Source organism: Parasteatoda tepidariorum, chromosome 9 (genome assembly GCF_982258835.1).
Source record: "Parasteatoda tepidariorum strain Cologne lab strain chromosome 9, Ptep-v5.0, whole genome shotgun sequence".
Taxonomy (NCBI): domain Eukaryota; kingdom Metazoa; phylum Arthropoda; class Arachnida; order Araneae; family Theridiidae; genus Parasteatoda; species Parasteatoda tepidariorum.
The window spans coordinates 103,803,724-103,819,073 of record NC_141763.1 but is presented as its reverse complement, the minus strand read 5'-3'; the positions used below and the strand labels follow the sequence as shown (position 1 = coordinate 103,819,073).

At 31.8% G+C, this 15,350-nt stretch overlaps 1 protein-coding gene across 2 annotated transcripts in view; it reads left to right on the top strand.

Moving 5' to 3' along the window:
• Positions 1-15,350, top strand: part of LOC107456880 (acid-sensing ion channel 1A) — a 44,592-nt gene that overhangs the window by 6,597 nt on the left and 22,645 nt on the right. For both annotated transcript variants that reach the window (XM_071186166.2, XM_043047284.3), the window contains exons 4-9: positions 1,023-1,143; positions 8,371-8,504; positions 9,380-9,507; positions 11,815-11,978; positions 13,775-13,873; positions 15,013-15,112. In XM_071186166.2, the coding sequence (XP_071042267.1) occupies positions 1,023-1,143; positions 8,371-8,504; positions 9,380-9,507; positions 11,815-11,978; positions 13,775-13,873; positions 15,013-15,112 (746 nt within the window). The remainder of the gene's footprint in view (positions 1-1,022; positions 1,144-8,370; positions 8,505-9,379; positions 9,508-11,814; positions 11,979-13,774; positions 13,874-15,012; positions 15,113-15,350) is intronic.

Sequence of the window (15,350 nt, the reverse complement as noted above, 5' to 3'; positions counted from 1 at the left end):
AGGTCTCACTGGCAATATTAGCAGCTTTGCCAGAGCGATATCTTGGGTACATCTAACAAACCAGGCATGCTTTAAAATAAAAGTATATTCATTATCAAGCATGTGATGAGTCATCCATTGCATTGTTGGAATCTTGGACAAAAATTCAATTTCGACAGTGATAAAAATAGTTTAACCCCTGTCACATCTGATCTATATCTTGATTCCCTGGAATCTTGTTTCATTCATATAAATGCCGATTCCTTTATGAACGATATGAGCTCCTCTCCGACCTTCATAGCTCGTGGAAATGCATTTTGCTCTGATTTGCAACTCTCGGTCACAGCGGTTTTTTTAATTTTGTTTTTCATCTTCATTTTTCTGTTTCACCCTTGGCTACCACGGTCTTCCAGTTTTGTTTTACATCGTTATTTTTTAATTTTTCTTTGACATTTTATGCTTCAAATCATTTTTGATTTCCTCATTCACGCCTGGCAAGTCGTGAAAATGGGCACCTATTTTTGTGTCCTTGAAATAGGTCGGCACCCCTCTTAATATTTTTGTAGCCTGGAAGTTTTTAATCAAGAACCATGTAACAATAAGTTGTTGCTGTCGTTGGATATTAAGGCGAGGGGGTGTGATTGTTCTTGTTTTCCAGTAGTGCCGTCTATGGCCAAGAATTCAATTACTATCACAGCCATACGCCACACCCGTTTATAGGGCGAAACCATTCATACATTCATCCACAGATCGTCATTTTGACCCGAACCAGAGGACGATCCGTCTCCAATCCAGTACCCCCAGAGGTATCGATTTGTTATGGAAACATGGAGGATTTTGTGACCCTACAGATATAACGTGCACTAGTCACCATTTACTACACGGGGAGTCTTCGGCCGGCTTGATTCGAGAACCCGTTCTCACAAACCAGACTACCCCGCCCATGTTACAATAAGTATTTCATGCATATAAAATTTTCCAAACATAAATTTCGCGTATTTATGTTTGTGAAGGCAAAAGTAAACAGTAAGTATTGTTCTTAGCTATCGACGAAGTGCGTACTGCAAAGAACCGTGGATGGAAACAACTGATTTTGAAAATGAAACGGAGTTCTGTCAGAAATATGATCATTTTTGTCCCGATCAAGGCAGACCCTACCCACAGGTATGTGCAAAATATATTTCTTTTTTATGCATTATATGAGTGTTCTTCTTATGTTGCTCTACAGTCTGAAATAGGATTTTATTTCAATTCGCAGAAATGTTCGACATTCAGTATTAAATTAATATTTTTAAATAGTTTCATTTAATGAAATAGGTCCGACTGGAATCATTACGATATTTTAAATGTTATGGCTGTAAGTATTTTTAAATTTCAAGTATTTCAAAGTTTAAATTTTAAAAGAAATTAAGAATTAATAAAAGATTTATTGCTAGAAAGATATTTGCTACCTTTTTTTTAAATCCTTTTTTCTCATCTTCGATTCGTGAAAACAGATCCCTAAGAAGTTATTCCGTATATATTGATTGTTTTAATGAATTTATATTTAGGTTAGTAACGGAGCCGTTTATAAAAATATTTTTAAAAAAATAAATGAATAAGGATAAAAACATACTACCTAAAGAGAAAAAATCTCAAATGAATAATATATAGCTATCTACCAGTTTTTATTTCTGGAAATTCTCTGAAAATTGGATGTTTTTTAAATTTTACAAGTAAGTAACTAAATATAAGATTCATTTAAAGGTTAAAAAAAAGGAAAATTTTAATGGTTTAAGTAAAATCACGTTATTGCCAGTATTGAAAGTCTGGTAAGACTTATTTCGCATATAAATATGCGAATCATAGTATAATACTTTTATAATAACATATAAATAATTTTCATACGATATGTATAGGGGAGAGTGGGGTCAATTGTAACAGGGTACGATTGTAACAGAGCAAAAATTTCGAGTGTCGGGTTCTAGATTTGGCTCCTAGGTGGTGGACAAGGTGTATTTAACAAATCTGCATGTACACCCCTGATGGCAACCATTTTTATGTACTTTTGAAAGAGTTACATCACAAAAGATATTTTCACGTCACGCAAGTATTTTTTTTTGGTATTAGAATATTTTATTGTAACAAAGTAATTTTGTTTAAACAAATAAAAATTAGTAACCGAATATGTAAGTGGACACCTTAATTAATATTTCAATAAAAAAAGATTAGTTTTGCTAATTAACTAGCATTGTTTTTAACAAATGAAGCTGAAATGGCGTCTTGGGGACAATTGTAACAATAAGTAAAGGGACGATTGTAACAGCTGAAAATAAATAATCTTATGTTTACAAACCATTACTTAACTCTTTAAGAACCACCAATAGTTTCCTATAGCATTTATATTATGTTGCATGTGCATTATTTCATTTGTCCCCTTTCACAGCATAAATTAAAATTTTTAACCCCTTAAAGTTAAAAGTTTAACCCTTTAGGTCTCTGCTCATTATTATTTTTACTCCTAAAATATCACTACTATTTTGATCAATAAAAAAATATATCACAACTATGATAATATGCATAATTAACTATGTTTTAGTTGAATTTATGAACTGTTACAATTGACCCCGTAAGTGGGGACAATTGTAACTAGTGCACGACTGTCAAAAATTGTTAATAACTAATATAATAATATTTAAAATCAGGTGTTTAATTTTTTTTCTAGTAGAGGATAGTCTACTTTACTCGTCTGTCAATTAATACTAATAATATATTGGATTTTTTGTTAGTTAAAAATAGTTAAGTAAAAAATGTTGCAATTGACATCATTCTCCCCTAATTTTTATACAATATATGTATAGTGATTGTTGCAAATAATGATTGTGGTTTGTCTCACATTCACTAAGACAACACAGTGATGAAGCTTTCTGCAATAAAAAATGTAGGTTAATTAGTAAGACGTCAGGGCGTTTACTTGTTAAATTAGGTTATTTTTAAAAAATATTTCATTTAAATAAAAAAATTTTCAGCTACGCACTTATTAGTTTAAATTATTTCATGAAAAATTGCAAATTTAGGTAAAACTAATGCTTTAATATATTTTTAGAGTTTTTTTTTTCTTTCTTAATTCAAAATACTGATTACATTTGGAATTAGAATTTTTATAGCAGTTGAATAATAAGTATCTCAGCTGAAATTTGATATTAATTTGTCAAACTGCACTGATGAATTAAATTAAGAGTTGTTAATTTTAATTTTTGAGCATTTTGCCATATCTCGAGAACTTATCAAATGAGTTGAAAAGCTTTTGCACACAATTATAAAATTCGTTTATGCAAAGATATGCAAAAAATATCTTTTAGTATACATTTATTATTTTTTTATTATGTTATTTAACCTCTTCGAGATGAGCGAGTCATATATGCATTCTCAGAGTAGCGGTAATTCAGTTGGAAAAAAATAAAACTGGTTGGCAAAATATTTCTATATCAGTTCATTTGGGGGGGGGGAATAATAGTTTGATTTTTACTTTATATCCCTATTTAATTCAAAATAAAAATTATATAGTTACACTTTGAATTATCATTCATTAGATATGTTATAATTAAAGTGAAAGCAAAAGAAAAAAAAGAAGAAGAAAAAAAATTAAAATTATAAAAAAGGAGCCATGCCAAACTTAAGCAACCACTTTTTCTTTTCTTTTTCCATTCTGATTCCGTACGAATACATTCATGGCTTACCAGTCACGAAAAGGTTAATAACAGTAAAAAGAAAATGAATTGCAAGGTATACAATTTTTCGACATCATTTTAAAGAATGTAATTTTACATGGCGAAACACAAAATTTGATAGAAATTTGTCGAATGGTTTCTGAGAAATCGAGCTTAAAAAAGTCATGCATTTAAAATTTGATTTCTCGAAAACTATAATTGTGTGCAAAAAATTTTAAATTCGCTCAAAAAGTTCTGGAGATATGCTGAGATGAGCAAAAAATAAAATTATTAAAAGGTCCCAAAGGACTACTGTCTCTACCCTATTATTGGAACACTATTTCTCAGATTGCGGCCATTCCCTATATTTTGGGGAGTCAGAAATCTGAATCTACCTGAAAAAAAGGTGTGTTTATTCAGAGAAAGTAATTTGATTTCATAATTTAAAATATCGTCTGTAATAATTTATTGGCATTTTTGAGGTCACCCCCCATTAAGATTGAGTCTTACAAGTTTCCATCAAAAGTTATTCAGGGTGGTCACGCACTGTACATATTAGAGTAGTGCACTCAAATAAAATTTAGATCCATTAAGCCCCAACTAAATCTTAAGAAAAGATAAGTTTCCTATAGTTAAATCTTTCATATAGGTATTAAAAAAAAGTCCATTTTAAATACTAATTCTATAAATAATATAATTTAAATACCGATTCGAATAAATATAAAGATTCATTTTTACTTTTTAACGTAAATACTTAGTTACTTAACTATTTTTATTTAGGATATTAGGTCTTAAGTTTCAGCAGATGAAAGCTTACAATTCTTTTATTCGCTCTTTAATAGCATTTTGCATAATTTTTTTTTTAAATTTTCAGAAAATATTCTAAAACTAAATAAATATATAATATTTGCATTTTCAGATTTTAGACTGGGGCAGGGAAGTGATCTTCTAACGATGATGAAAGATATGCGTGGGGTAAAATACGTTGAGAATTATTACTCTAATTCCTATGTTAAAACATGACAAAGTTTACAACCGAAAAGCGTACAACTCTACTTATATGTAACTTAGAATTCTTTGGCAATAATTTCTATCTAAAATGAAACCGCGAAAACAGTTGATTTTGAAGAATCTAAAGCTGTTTGCGTCTTCTAAAATACGAAAAAAATATAAATTTTAATGTTTATGCTTTTATATTTTTATGCCATAAAAGATTATGCTCATTAAAAATATGACATATTTTAAATATTTATTATAGAATACTTGAGGTGATCTAATTAACGATTTTCTTGTATAACTTGGAATGCGTTATTTATCTTGTTCATATGTTTTTTAAATCAACACTTCGGGTTAGATTTTATAATTTTCTGGTAGAAATAGTGTAATTTAAAATATAAAAAGCAATTTTATACAGCGTTATGACTACACCAGCGAGATAATTCAAAGGAAAAAAAAAGTTCTTTTTTTTTTTTTTTTTTTTTTAAATTCTAAAACCGTCGTTGATCAGCTGGCACAACTTTTTGGGTTGACGACTACTCATTTTTCAACTCCGTAGCCTTGTCTTTTTGAACCCAATCCAGAAGACAAGGGAACTCCTGGATCATGTATGGGGAGAAATTTGCCTTTGTGGAGTTTAATGGAACTAATCCGCATTTGTGTAACAGGAAGAGGGAAACCACGAAAACCTACCACGGTTAGCCTAACGGCAAAGGGAATCTAACCCATGATCCGTCTACCACTGAGGGTATTTTACGGCAGCTCTGCGGTCGGTGCAAGCCGGAGGCGGAATTCGTATCGACCAGCCATAGCTGGGATTAGAAAACGATTCACTTCACTAGAAGGCGAACGCTCTATCCCCTGAGCCGTCACGGCTAAAAAAAAGAAGGTTACTGTTATTTTTCTTTTATTTTAGCTTCATTTTCCAAAATTAGGTGAAGGGCGCTATTTTCAGTCCGTCACTGGGAATTAGATGGGAGTTAACATGAATAAAGATAAAGTAATGGGACAGACGGGTTGCTCCCCTCCCCCCAGGTGTGTTCCCGCATAATTCATTGAATTTCGAAACTGAATATTTACAGTATATATGTTACCGTTAAAGTATATAATGCAGTTATTTCATAGAATACCTAGTTATTACATGAAATAACTGATCGTGTCCGTTAAAGTGTGTAATTTGTTATTAATTTGACACTTTAACTAGTTATTCTATGAAATAACTAGGTATTCTATAAATTAACTAATAAGAGACAGTTAAAGTGTAAAATAAACAATTTATCTAAAATGAAATGACTAGGTATTCTATAAATAAACTAATGATAGACAATTAAAATGAAAAGGAAGCAATTTATCGAATTTATGCAGCGTATAAATGGTATTAATGGAAACGTACCATAAAATCATTTGTTACAACAAGGATTACTAAAATGACATTTGGAATTACAAAGAACATTATTTCTAAAACAAAAACATTTTTTGTTGACACACTGGATTTTACACGAACATTTTTTAAATCCCTGACCAGTACCTAAACTTTGAGCTGTAGCAACCGACCGGAGCGATATTTCTACATCCGGTACTTCTTCGATTTTAATTCATTTTTGTTCGCAGACACTGAACTGGGATCGGGAATATAATTGTTTTATGTTGCCATTTCTTGTGCCCAATTGGAAAAATCCTTCTTCCGTTATTTTTATGATGATAGCTAAAATAGATTTGGCATCACCTTCTCCTCTGTCAACTTCAGGCACTGGGATACGGACGGTAAACACCACAAGAACCACTATTTTACACTTTAACGGGCTGCAGATAGTTATTCTATGAAATAACTAGTTAAACCATGAAATACAAGAGAGTTTTACACATTAACGGACGCGATCAGTTATTTCATGGAATAACTAGGTATTCTATAAAATAACGGATTTCATACTTTAACGGTAACATATACATAATTATTTACAAAATTTATGTGAGAAAGCCCAGTCTGAAATGGAAAATGCTGTCTTTGATAAAGTCGAATTTATCTTTATAATTGCATGTTTCGCAATTTTTTACATGTTTGAAAATGCTTGAAATGTGCTCATTGATTACTCAATGTGTAAGTACTTTTTTTTAAAAAAAATCATTCGTATGTATGAACGACATTGTCCCGGTGATTCTACGTAAAATTTTATTTTGAGTCTTCTCTTATGTGTGGGTGGCTGTCTCAGGGCCAGTCTTGATGGGTCGACTGAAAAGCGCCCGATTCGGTCGACTGAAAAGCGCGAATTCTGGAGATATGTGAGTTCCAATTTAATATATTTGTAAGCGTTACACCCAGTGACATGGCTTTATCAGCAATCGGCGGGATGGCCATTCCAAATAAGGTTATGTTAAGATTTTTCTTCTCTAAAAAATTCTTATAATTCATAACGCGGATTCGGGAAAGGATTCAATTTTGCTTACCCATATTCTACAGTGGGAATGATGTTTTTGATTGTCCTAACAGCTATATTTGGGATCTACTTAGGATGGCTGTGATGTCAGCATAAATGGTTGATATCATGTTGTTATTTTCTACGAGCTTGGGAAAATCAGCACAGTCAATAGGGAGAAAAATGGACCCTAGTAGGGTCTCTCGCATATGTTTTCCTTTTATTTGATTTTTCATCATTTACCTTAATATTTTGTTAGTTAAATAACTGTCGAGTAACAGATCTATAAGTCATAATTGGATTTTGTTCATAAATCATTTATATTTTTGGACCGGGTGGGGAGCGGGATTGCTCAGTTTGTTCAAACATTGTCGAATCTCGTCGCAGTCACTTTATAGAATCGATTTTTTTCTAACACTTTATAAAAATTTTATCAGAATGTGACTACCCTGATTATCTTAGGCCTTCCTTCAACATAAAAAAAAGCTTAATCAAAAATACCAGACGTAATTTTTAAAAAAATAATTATCTTTTTATATTATATCTTTTTATTTTATATTATAATATTATTGTTCACACTAACCGACTAGTTACCTCTTCACTACTCTTTTCTTGAGAATAGCAAATAATTGCATTCGTACTTAACAAAATGTGACAGAAGTATGTGCACCTAAAAATGAAAAAGGTTTAGTTAGCATAAAACCATACGGCGTACAAAAACTTTTCTCAATGGTCGTTAAATCGAAAGTTTGAGTCCTGTTGTCGTCAGAAAAGGTGAGAAAATGTTTAGGGTTTGCTCCTGCTTGTAACGGAAAGATACTGCTTAACTGCCCAAAACTTTTCTCCGACAAGTCACTGAGAATCTTAATACTTGTCTTCAGAGCCGAATTCAAAGTGACATAAAGAATATGACATATTATTATTATTTTATCACGATGGCTCTTCAATTTTCCTCAATAACACTCCTCGAATGAGAGTTTATTTCTTTATCAATATTTACTTTCTAAATTACAAAAAAAAAGAAGAAAAGAAAAAGAAGAAGAAGAAGTTGATTTCGAGTCTTCGTGGGAATAAATTGCATTTATCTATGAATTTTCGGTTTCACAATGAAAATTAAAGATGAATGCAAAGAAATGATGAGGGTGGCTCAGGAGAGGGAAAAAAAGGAGCTAAGAAAGAGTGCTCCAGGAAAAGTGTTTTTGCGTCAAGATAAGTATATTTAGCCATAGTTGTATACAATTCATCTTCCTCTAAACGACGTACTTAAAGGCACTTCATTATTGTTGTTGTAGATTTGTAAGCCCCGGGTGGGCGAGAAAGCGTTGAAGAGCAGAAACATATGGAAGATAGCAAAGGAGTTGGGACACAGTACAAGCATCATTATTTCCTGCGTGCAGCGTTTAGATTCCGGGGATCAGCCTTGCAAGTAAGTTTTTATTAATCTCCGTCAGTGATATTCATGTTCTGATTTCTCTACTTGGTTTTGACCATAAATACAGAAGTTTTCTCTTGCGGTTATGCTTTAATTAGTAATTCTTTATTTTAAGTTTTGTCCGGAGAAAAAAAACAGACCACCATGAATTATAAATAATTTAAATAGTATGTGTAAAATGCAAAATAATCAGTCTAATGGTAATCCGATTGCAGAAATGCTTTTCACCACAATGTCTCAAGATGAATCGGAAAAAGGATCAAAAGTGCTCAGTTGTTAGAATAAGTTCAACTCTTTGATTCATTGCCACCAGGAAACTTCTCCCACAGAAATAAAAATGTTGCAAAAGATATGCTGGAATTTTTTAAATATTAAATGTGTTTCGCTCTCAGGACTCTATTTTTCTAAGGAAAAGATAAACTTATCGAATTGCATGGAGAATTCTTTACGTAATGTATGATAAAAGTTAGAAAATTATGTAAGTTCTTCTGTATTTTTTTGCATTGCAAGTTCATTATTTTTATTTTTCATTCAAATCTTGCGATTAGAACTTCAACTTCATATCACCATTCCTATTTCTGATTCGAATCCTTTGTTCCTCATTCCAACTTCACAGCTCTGGTACAAGCAAACCGTGTCTATCTCAGGTTCGAATATTTGGATGGAAATTTCAACTCTATTTTTACAATATTTGCCAACACCTGATACGAATCTTGAGATTAAAACTGTGTCGATTCTTCATTGAAATCCTCGCATTAAAAAATTACAATTTTTCATTCATTTCATTTAATTAAATTTTTGGGATCAAATTCCGCATTTCTGGAATGAACTTTGTTGACACGAATCTTACAATCTTTTTTTATTTTTAGAGAGCCTTACCATGAAGTTCCAACTATATCGAATTTGAATCAAGATTATGGAGCTACCTTTTGCTACACGATTAACTCAGCGGTAGGTAAGCCTGATGAGAAGTCCGTGCAAATGGGAAGAACTGAGTGTAAGTGCTTGCTCCGTATGAAATGCCCGCCCGGCATTCAATAAAAATATTTCCGTTTTCCCAATTAATGTCCAGCCGCAAAAAATGGCTTATACATAAAAATAAAAAAATCTACTGTAGAAGCTCAATATAACGAGTTTAACCGCTATGACGACATGTCTTTATCAACACGCTAATATTGAAGATATAAAAAATTGCATGTTTACAACGAGTTAAAATGACTAGCCTACACAGCAATGAACATGTTTTTCTGCTGTTTAAACAAGTAAATTATGCGGAACAAAGGTAAAATGGAAAAAAATAAACATTATTATTTATTTTTTCTTTTGTCTAAAACTTTAGAAAGAATTTAGTCTGATATACTTTTTTGATGGTTTGAATATCCTAAAAGATTTCAACTCTAATCAAAAATTTAACTTTTGTAATTGCGTAGCGTTTTAGAAAAAAATTAATAAATAAACAGAAGTTTATTTTTGTAACTTTTACTGTACAGCTCTTCGCTTGTTTTGTTAGAACGAAACGATCTAAAAATAAATTCACCGTGTACCAAGTAATACATAATTTTTTTTTTTAATTCAATTCCTACTTAGGTCAACAGAGAAAATTTTTACTTTAGTTACTTTTTATTAAATAATTACAGTTAATATAAATATGTATATACAGTTTTTTCAAATATTAATAGATTAATTAAATTTAATAAATTCATTTTTTCCAACGATCTACAGCGCTTCGCCACTGACGGCATTTATTCCTAAATTTATATCCTGCTAAATATCGTATATAAGAGAAATTTTTTTCTCCCCCCTAAAACTAATTAATTACATTTAATGAATGAATTTATATTCGCAAAAAACTGTATTAACATCATGCGTCATGCAAGTTTAAAAAAATGTATTTGAGTGGATGAATAAAAAGTATTTTACGAACGATTGAAAATTTAAACAAAATACAGTTGACTCGCGTTATAACGACCCCATCGGGACTGCCCCAATCTGGTCGTTATATCAAATGGTCGCTATATCAAAATGAACAAATTTCCTTTGAAAATCGGTCACATAATGGCTTTAAACGTCATAATGCATGCATATACTATTTGTGGTATACATGTTATAAACCAAAAAAGGATAGGATGCATACATGAATAAAACATAATGACATTTTAACAATTGAATTACAACTGTTAACAATTAAGAATTTTATTTTAAAGTACAGATTAAAAAACATAGTATGACAAAAAAAATCTAGTTTTTAATGAATTAATTTTTTGATGTACATAATTTGCGGTATATATAACGAATTTTTTTATGTACATAATTTACAGTAGCATAAACGAGGCTTCATTAGACGAAGACTTTAATTTTTTGATGTGCATTAATTTGTTGAAGTGACATGTTAACAGGACTTAACATATGTGTGCTTGTTCAAGGTCAACCATTCAACCCCACTTTCAAATAGGAAGTTAGAAAAGAGCGATGTTCAAATTCAGAGAGGGTCGTTATATTAGGAGTTGACCTTTTTTACGGTCGTTATAGCAAGAGTAAAATAACGTTATATTTTATGGATGTGAATTGGGACTCCTTCACAGGGTCATTATATCCTGTTGGTCGTTCTATCACAGGGTCGTTATAACACGAGTCGACTGTATATAAATATATTATAGGGAGAGTGAGAACTAATAGTAGGAATTGAAAAATAGTTGCGCTTCAAGAACAAACATCCAACCAAACCAAACATCCAACGTTTCTGTGTGATATTTTCATTATATTTTCTTCAATTTACAAAGATTTCCAAAAAGAGTAGGATTATCTGGCTTGCTGTATTCTAAAGGTTCATTCCCCCCCCCCCTCCATATTTCAAAACTGATTTATTATTATTATTTTTTTTTTGGAGAAATGAGGCATAACTGATCAAACTTTGCTCACATAAATGCACCGCTATAGCTTCACATAGTTCTACTTTATTTGAAGATCCTGTCACGAATTTGACGAGCCGAAGAATGACAGGGAAAATGTTATGTAAATTTCTAATACGCCTTGAGTCGGAATAGTAAAAACTGAAACATTATGTTAGATTCAAAAGTAAATTCGATACCACTTCATAAATTTCTATAGATCATTGAGATTGGGTTGGCTGTTTAAAGCCAATACTAAAATAACATATACTATCGGTCTCTAAAGATCAATAAAATAAAAAATTTAGCTTTAATTATTTTGTTTCGTTTTCTTCGAAAAAAAATTTTTTTTTCCCTAAGTGTTTATACATTTTGCTTTACTTGTTTATCACACAGAGACTGTGTTTTTATTTCAGCTACGGTGATAGAAATTCAAGTAGAACCCGATGAGTATTCTGATTACGCAGTCACTCCGTCAATCTACGTGTCTATTCACGACAGAAAGAAGGAAGAAAATCCCTTTTTCAGGGGATACAGACTCATAGCTGGAACCAAGTACATAGCACAAATAACTGACGTGGTATGTCAGCCTATCAAAATAATACTTGCAGCGAGATGATAATACCCGTGTTAAAATGAAGAGAAAACATTTTGGGATATACTGTCTTAAAATGCAATGGGGATCATCGCTTGAATTACAATTGTAGTCGGTATTTCAAGTAATCATAATTTTAGAAACAATTTCAATCGCGTTATAAAGCAATCCACGAATACCTATTGGTTTAGAAACTTACCCATGTAACGATATAAGCAGCTTCGCACAAATATCGCTACATTTGAAACTTCGGATTACAACCGCCATAGATATTTATTCCGTTGCAAAATGGATTATCACTTTTTTAACTACTCGAGAATCACCACAATTAATGAATAATTTGTGTTCAGGGTTGAGAGCTATCAAGAAGCGGACATCGGGAAGTGGGAGAGTGTCATGTGGGAAGTAAGTCATGAGTCCTATGATAATATTACGCATAATTGAGATTAAAATGAAGTAATATTAACATTTACGCAGATCTCAAAAAATAGAAAATAATCGAGAAAACATATCCAACTATTTACACGAGATTGAAAAAAAAAATGACAAAGGAAAGGTTATATAAGCGATAGATATAGTCCGGCAACTACCTTGTCTGTGACTCTGTTACAGTGATGACCCAGTCGTCCTGGTAATACCACTATCGTTTCTGAGTCGTTCATAACACTCAAGTTACCAATTCATTGTCCCGCGACCCATTTGGGTATTCAAACGTTTACGCTCTTCCAAAAACCTTTATTTCCAGTGGTAGTGAAATAATTATTGAAGTGATATTGTAGGCAGGCACTTAGATCACTTACCAAACATAGCTGGTCCTCTTTGTGTATGTTTAAAAATGTAGTTAAAAGTATATTAAATCAAATTTATTAAAACAGGAATGAAGCATGAATACAAAAATTTTGCTACCACATTAAATGTAAAAATTTTTTATGGTAAATTCCGGAGAGTCGGCATATCACTGTATTCAACCAACAAATGATTCATAAACATATGTGCCTTTAACCTCAGGTAAGATTATATGAAAAATTTGAATTGCTTGATAAGTATATTCGTCATTTGAAGCTGGTGATTTATAATTGAAACTTTATTAAAAAGAGGAATTTTCACCATTAAAACAGTTCTTACTACAAAGAATCCGTAGAAGTTGGTAACTGGCTACAATGAATGCAAAGATTAGAACTTCCTCAATTGTTCCACATGAGAACCCTGTAATGATGAGCTGTTTTGCATTGTTACAAAATTATAAGTATGTGTCTAATTTTGTAAATATTCCTTTTTTATATGAAGCTAAATGTCTCAGACGAACCCTAAATAAACAGTTTAACTAGAAAATTTGCACGAAATTCGCGTAATTTTATGTCATTTGGAGATAATATCTCATGTATTTCTTAAGAAAAACTTGACTTGACGACATTTTTGTCGTCTTGGATAATTTTGGAGGCTTGGCGACCCTTATAGAGACACATTGATAGTTTTGGAAAATTGGAGTTTCGAAGAGTAAGGACTGATGCATCCTATTAACTTAATGCAAGTTAGTTTAGGATTTTTAGGCTACAGAAATTGCATGAGTTTTGGAGGTTGGCTTTTTGGTCAAGTACTGATAGCCCATTCCGCAGTCATTTGGTTGCAGGTGATGTCCGTAAAATGACATCATTGCTGACTGTGAAATGGCGCATTTTCGTCGTGCAGACGGATGTGCCTTAAAATTGATTTGAAACAAAGAATTTAAGTTTTATGAAGCTGGCTTCAGAGTTCAATTGAGAATGTTATTCATTTTACAGACTGAGAACCGATTGATGCCTCCGCCTTATGATACAAATTGTACTGATTACCTAAAAACGTGGAAGGAAAACGGAGGACATGGTCCTCTCACGGCCCAGGTAAGTCCAAATTTATCGCTATAGTCTGTATCAGTAAGTCTTTATTATTAATATTTACTACCTTGAAATTTATTTTATTTACTACGAGCTTTTTCAATTAAATATGTTCTCAGACAAATTGGTTCAACTTTGAGCCATAATATCGTCACCTTAAGCAAATATCGTTAAAATTTGCCGCAACCTTAATGAGGTGTCTTCATTCAGTCTGATAACCATATCATACTGTTGTCAAATTCAAGAACCATATATTTCTGTAGGGTTCTTTCCTACCGATAGCTACCATTTCCAACCATTCCTTTCTCCTTTAAAGAGCTCTATAGGTTTTGATAATGTATATACAATAGCCTCCTTCTTCCTATCAGGGGAACTATCGCGGCCAACTACAATCGCCAAGATCCCAAATAGATTTTAAACTGGCAATTTTTTTAAAAAGAAAAAACATGTAGATATTTGCTCGGGGGTGGCTACGTGTTAAACCTTTCGAATGGGTTCTTTTCTGTGATGTATTTATTAGTTCGTCGCTGCCCGAAAGTTGCCACAGATCACGATACGGAAATCTCCCCCTCTCACAAAACTAACGTTACTCATCTCGAAACGATGGCTGCCATTCATAGCATCGACTTTTTGCCGAATTTTTCCTTTCATCGGCCCCACATAATGGCAATCCATTGCAAGTTTATGGAACATGTCAATATCTGTTATTTTTAAATTTTGTATAAACTTTTTAAACTCAGTTTTGAAAATTTTATTTCATATGCCCTGTACATATTGACAGTGTATGCAATCAAAGGTGCTCATTTTTAATATTTTAGTTACCATAAGTATTCCACTTTGTTAAAACGCTAACAAAAGTTTCAAATATTTTTAGAAGTTCAGTTCCAGTAAAATTTTTCCATAAATTTTGAAATAAATTTCATCGTTATGCTCTAGAGATCTTTACCCCAAAAATGTCATAAATTTTAAAGTATTTAACACATTATGGCGGAGAGATGCTTAATACTTTTGATAAAGCATTTGCCACAAAAAATAAAATTTTTGCACGGTTCTCATATATCTACAGATTTTTTTAAGAATTTTAACCCATATATTTCAATTGTATCGATAACTACATATTTCATGTTTGTTTCATTTATTTTTAGGAGTGCACCGATTACTGCATCATTCAATACTTACTGAAACGCAATCAATGCATCCCATATAGCGTCACTTTTTCACACAACGAACGACTCTGTGAAGATGGTAAGCATATATTTTAAGACAAAATAATGTTTATACATAGATTCGAAATAACATGCAACTAAGGCTGATGTCTTTCCAATTCGTTGATTGCAAACTTAATTTATGCAATAATTTAATTATTTCAAATTGCAAACTTTATTAGTTATTGTAAATTTTATTATTTAAGTTGCAACAACTTTCGTACAATTTTAATTAAAATTAATTTTATAAATATTTTTGCTTTAAATATTGACTATGT